Below are 6000 nucleotides of genomic sequence, written 5' to 3'. Positions count from 1 at the left end.
CTATCAGTAGTCTATTATATCAGTAATCTATATTCTATCAATAGTCTATTCTATCAATAGTCTATTCTATCAGTAGTCTATTCTATCAATAGTCTATATTCTATCAATAGTCTATTCTATCAGTAGTCTATTCTATCAGTAGTCTATTCTATATCAATAGTCTATATTCTATCAATAGTCTATTCTATCAATAGCCTAGTCTATCAATAGTCTATTCTATCAGTAGTCTAGTCTATCAATAGTCTATTCTATCAATAGTCTATTATATCAGTAGTCTATTCTATTAAGTCTATATTATATCAATAGTATATTCTATCAGTAGTCTATTCTATCAGTAGTCTATTCTATATCAATAGTATATTTTCTATCAATAGACTATTCTATCAGTAGTCTATTCTATATCAATAGTCTATTTTCTATCAATAGAGTATTCTATCAATAGTCTATTCTATCAATAGTCTATTCTATCAATTTAACAAAAAGTTCAATGAACACAGACACTTTTTCCCGACCTAGAATTCTTTATTTAACTGAGTTCAGGCCTTGGAAGGAAAGGTTGTGTGTTGGGTGGGTTTGAGACTTAATAGGAGTGGTCACAGACATACTCCATGATGTCCTTCAGGGCCAGCCAGGTCTCAGAGGCAGTGGGGATGATCTGATTGGCTGGCAGGATGAAACCATAGCGACCGGTGTCCCTCAGCTCGAAGGCAAAGGAGTACTTGATGCCCAGGTTATAGGTCCAATCGATGCTGCCTCCGCTGGCCTGGTCTGGAGGGGGGAGAAATCACATATTAATGAAGGTATTGGATTGAACTACCATGCTGTGCTTTCCAGTTCTGGCTGGTGGGTCGCATATAATGACAAACCAACTTCATTGAAACACTTGGAGCCACTTATAGTATAAGTATTGAATACTTACAGATGATCTTGCAGATGCTGCCAACCTTATATGTGGTTCCATGGAGAGAGCTGAGCTTCTGGACTGCAGACCTGCCCACAGAGTCCTACCAAAAAGCAGCAGAGACAGGAGAGTCAGTGGATTAGTGTGTGTGTACATGTGTTTGCATGAGTGCGTGTGCGTATGTACGTGTGAGCGTGTGGTGTGTTATGTTACCAGTTCAGCCGCGTGGAGCGCATCTTTGCAGGTGTATCCGTAGGGGTACATGAGCAGCTGGGAGTAGGCGTGGATGGAGATGAAGGACTTGAAGTTGCCGTGGTTCTTCACCAGGTTCACAACGTTCTTCACCTCTATCTCAGAGTGTGGAGACGGGCCGTGGTATGAGTCAGAGCAGGGGTTGGTACTAGCACCGGGGCCTGGAGAAACACACACAAGCACACACATAAAGACACCTGGATGGACACAGGTTATTCTGCATACAACAAAAAAGTATGGGAAGGAAAGCTTTGTCTTCACACCATAAGTGTTTCTCATAACATTATACTTTTCACTAACTTCATCTCTGGGAAAGGAAACTATCAGCTGTGGAAATGTATGCCATAGTCAACCTGTGACACCCACCACCAAAGCTGGTACGGGAATGTAACATTACATGATTTACAGATTTTCTACCTCCAAAACCGGCATCCCAGTTCCTGTTGGGGTCGACACCACGGCACATGGAGCCAGGGTTCTTGGAGCGAGTCTTGCGCCACATACGGTCCTGTGAACCATGAGGACACAATACTCTAACTCGGTAAACACTATACTGGTATACCATGAAGACTAACTCAGTAAACACTACACTGGTATACCATGAAGACTAACTCAGTAAACACCACACTGGTATACCATGAAGACTCTAACTCAGTAAACACTATACTGGTATACCATGAAGTCTCTAACTCAGTAAACACTATACTGGTATACCATGAAGACTAACTCAGTAAACACTATACTGGTATACCATGAAGACTCTAACTCAGTAAACACTATACTGGTATACCATGAAGACTAACTCAGTAAACACTATACTGGTATACCATGAAGACTAACTCAGTAAATACTATACTGGTATACCATGAAGACTAACTCAGTAAACATTATACTGGTATACCATGAAGACTCTAACTCAGTAAACACTATACTGGTATACCATGAAGACTAACTCAGTAAACATTATAAACACTATCAGTAAACACTGGTATACCATGAAGACTGTAAACACTATACTGGTATACCATGAAGACTAACTCAGTAAATACTATACTGGTATACCATGAAGACTAACTCAGTAAACATTATACTGGTATACCATGAAGACTAACTCAGTAAACACTATACTGGTATACCATGAAGACTCTAACTCAGTAAACACTATACTGGTATACCATGAAGACTCTAACTCAGTAAATACTATACTGGTATACCATGAAGCACAACCAGGATTGTCCTCATATTACTCTACATTGAGCCAAACTGAGGTGAACAGATGAAAGGTCACACTTTACACTTAGCTGTATAGCTGTAATGTAGTACAGCATTTAGGTATGTATAGGCCTATATTTTACATCTATAGGAGGTACCTACACTGGTGTGGGACTTGACGTAGCCCACAGTATAGATGCATTATAGCACTGCATATGGAATGACACCTACACTGGTGTGGCTGTGGACGTATCCATCAGGGTTGGCTAGAATCAGCAGGTAGATGTCCATGGTTTTCAGGAGGGAGGTCAGGGAAGCATCAGTACCATAATCACTGGCAATCTGAAGAACAATAACATGTATTTATGAGACACACACAGTGTTGGAATGTTGTTTTTCTGTATAATGTGTTGGTGTTAATTCTGAATACAACAGCAGTCTGGTTTTTCTCTTGGAATGAGAGCAGGTGTTCTCTCACCTTGTTGGCGGTCCACACTCCAGTGGCCTGAGACACCCACTCTCTGGAGTGGATACCAGAGTCAACCCAGATGGCAGGACGCTTGTCGCCACCCGTGCTGAACTACAACAGAGGACAGATATGTTATGGTCTTGTTTCATTCAGCTCTTAGGGAGCACTGACACGTTATGGTACACACACATATGCACACACATGCATGCACACATACACGCATTCGCACACACACACATGAGCACGCACATGCACACATACACACACAAGTATATAACGTTACAGCTCTCTCTCTAAAAAAAGAAGACTGTATTTCCATTAACTGTACACAAACAGCAGTAACCCTCTACATACCTTCAGGACATACATGGGCCTGCCTTCATAGGAGGTTCCGATCTGTTCCTTGGTAACTAGGTTAGGGTGAGCAGCCACCAGGCCATCCATCCAGCTGTAGATCTGGAAAGAGAAAAGCACATCAGGATAGTGTCAACGTAATGTATGTTATATGATGTTTAAAGTATAGATTACATGTTACGCAACACATTATTACTGTATTTTATATCCTCAGTACAATATCAACTCTGCAATGAGAATAATGCATATGCCAAATTGATGAGGGTGCAATTTGAAATCCATGCAAGTTTGAAGCTACAATATGTGAGTGAGAGGGTGTTCACATTTGCATGTTCACAAGAGTGAGTGTTTTGTGTGTGTGTGTGTGTGTGTGCGTCCGTGTGTGCATGTGTGTGTCCATGTGTGTGTGTGTGTGTGTGTGTGCGTCCGTGTGTGTGCATGTGTGCATGTCCATGTGTGTGTGTGTGTGTGTGTGTTTGTGCATGCGTGTGTGTTTGTAACACACCGTCTCCAGAGGGTGATAGGCTCCAAAGTTGAAGCTCTTGGAGCTGCGCTCGCTCATATTGTTCTCCTCCATCTCTGCCTTCTCCTCATCCAGGAGTTCCTGAAACAATGACAATACCAATCAAGTTATTACTAACAGTTATTACTGTCAGTTATTGTAACCAACCAGTGTTGGGGAAGCTATTCTGAAAGTATAGTTTACCGAGCTACCAAACACTTCACACTGGAAGAAGTTAAGCGACCCTTAAGAAAAAATATAGTTTACTTAACTAAAGTTACTTTGAAAAAGTACTTCACTACATCCAAACTACTTTGTGAAAAAGTAGCATATCTAAATCTGAAATATCATAGACTACAAATGACAAGAAAAGATCCCTGTGTAGTCAGATGTTAACAATATGTAATTTATTAAACACCAAAAACTATGTTTCAAGAGAGAATTTGGCAGGTCTGATGCTGAAAAAGACAGGAAATTCTGCAGCCAGTCATGCAGCCAGTCAAGATGCTCTCAATGGTGCAGCTGTATAACTTCTTGAGCATCTGAGGGTCCATAACACATCTTTTCAGCCACCCGGGGAAAAGAGGCGTTGTTGTGTCCTCTTCATGATTATGTTGGTGTTTGTGGGCCATGATAGGGCCTTAGTGAGGTGGACACCAAAGAACATGAATATTACAATATTACCTTATTCAAATAAAATGTAATTTCTCAGAACTCCCAGTAGATGGCGGAAGTGAGCTGAGCAGTGAGGAGTCTCACTTGCCAGACTCATGGCCACCAATGGCTGTGGAAAGAGACTTTGCAGCACAGGAGGTTGGTGGCACCTTAATTGGGTTGAACGGGCTTGTGGTAATGATTGGATCGGAATTAGTGGAATGGTATCAAATACATCAAACACATGGTCTCCAGGTGTTTGATGCCATTCCATTTGCTCCGTTCCGGTCATTATTATGAGCCGTTCTCCCCTCAGCAGTCTCCTGTGCTTTGCAGTGACTGACCTGCAGGTTGCTAATCATGACAGAGAACTGGATGTTATGGGCACGGAGGTAGTCCTTGACAGCGTACAGGCTGGAGGAGGGCACGCGGATGTCCACAGGGACCTCAGTGTTCACAGGGTGGAGCCAAAAGTCCAGCTGGAAGAGGAGAAGGGAGTGTTAAATTACGTAGTGAATAGGGAGGGATACCATGGTTAGCAGCAGGAAACATGACTGTGAATGGGACTAAACCAAGTATATTATACTCTTGTTTTTAATATACTTACATCCCAGTATGTGTCCTGCTCCAGAGCACGCAGAAGTAGAATCTGCTCCTCAGACTCCACATTTACCCTGATGACCTGGTCTCTGTGTAGGAAGGAAGGAAGGAAGGCATGACAAAACGATATAAATCTTTCAGTTCATGGTGAATTGCTAGTAAACACTCAAGTTTCTCAGAGGTTAGAGGCTAGAGTGACTAAATAATTCCAGGTCATTGCAAGTCATCTTTAAAAAAAAATCCTGATACAAAAATGTGATGGCCTATTAATGCATTGTGTTCTGTAGTGTACAACTAACTGTAGAATCTCTCGGATTTAATCTACTAATCTGCAAAGGGAAACATAATTTATGTAGGTATATTTATTTACAAAGTTTAAAACAGATGAATTTACCCAATGAAGACCTTCTCACATTTGGCGGCTGCAAGCAGCGCAAAGAGTACCAGCACCTTCATCCTTCCTGTGTCCTGTCCACTACTGCCAGCTCTCAAAGCACCTGCCTTTATACTCAACAACAGGTGCATTGTTCCCATGACAGTATTGCTTCACAATCTACTTTTGCTTCACAATCTATGGGGTACTGCCTTTTTCCAATGAATGTGGTGCAATTCAATAGGTCTAGGCCCAATAGTTATTTTGGGGAATGGACATGATGTCTTAGCTCTATTTGTTTTTCCATTGAATGGTTGATGGTGCCATTGCCCACCTCCCTCAGTATGAGCTGTAGATAGTAACAGTCCTTCTCCCAGACATGCCAGTGCAGGATAAGTGGGTTTACTCAGCTCAATTGAAAGGCCTCCAGAATATATAGGCCTTATGGTCAAGAGGAAAGTAATACAACAGAATAAAATAAAATACACAAATGTTCAAAGCAGGGAAGGGAAATCTGCAACTCAACCTGGCCATTTCAAATTACCAAGTGGCCAATGGCCATTGTCTTGCAACCAAGATTTTCTGATTTGCCTTAGTCACTGCTTGCAACAGTGTTGCCCCAAGGCAAAGGGGCAACAGTTACAGCACAGCCAAGAAATTAAAGTAAATTAAATATAGAACAT

The 6000-nt window shown here is 41.6% G+C and overlaps 1 protein-coding gene across 1 annotated transcript; it reads right to left on the bottom strand.

The window, feature by feature from the left end:
• Nucleotides 1-501: 501 nt before the first annotated feature.
• On the bottom strand, nt 502-5447 carry LOC115133946 (carboxypeptidase A2-like). The gene is made up of 11 exons (XM_029667397.2): nt 5339-5447; nt 4952-5033; nt 4689-4823; nt 3694-3792; nt 3189-3290; nt 2844-2945; nt 2597-2707; nt 1571-1661; nt 1115-1314; nt 920-1004; nt 502-768 (listed from the first exon to the last, which is right to left on the bottom strand). The coding sequence occupies exons 1-11, from the start codon at nt 5398-5400 to the stop codon at nt 581-583; spliced, it is 1257 nt and encodes a 418-aa protein (XP_029523257.1). The 5' UTR covers nt 5401-5447; the 3' UTR covers nt 502-580.
• Nucleotides 5448-6000: the final 553 nt, after the last annotated feature.

The sequence above is a fragment of the Oncorhynchus nerka genome, linkage group LG9a (genome assembly GCF_034236695.1).
Source record: "Oncorhynchus nerka isolate Pitt River linkage group LG9a, Oner_Uvic_2.0, whole genome shotgun sequence".
Classification (NCBI taxonomy): Eukaryota; Metazoa; Chordata; class Actinopteri; order Salmoniformes; family Salmonidae; genus Oncorhynchus; species Oncorhynchus nerka.
The sequence above is the reverse complement of the archived record's forward strand: the minus strand, read 5'-3'. Positions and strand labels throughout refer to the sequence as shown.

Excerpts from the sequence above, each read along its gene's own strand:
- LOC115133946 (XM_029667397.2), bottom strand. The coding sequence starts at position 5,400 with ATGAAGGTGCTGGTACTCTTTGCGCTGCTTGCAGCCGCCAAATGTGAG. Across the intron at positions 2,946-3,188 it reads GGCCCATGTATGTCCTGAAG|TTCAGCACGGGTGGCGACAA; the intron begins GTATGTAGAGGG and ends CCTCTGTTGTAG. Across the intron at positions 1,315-1,570 it reads CTGGGATGCCGGTTTTGGAG|GCCCCGGTGCTAGTACCAAC; the intron begins GTAGAAAATCTG and ends GTGTTTCTCCAG.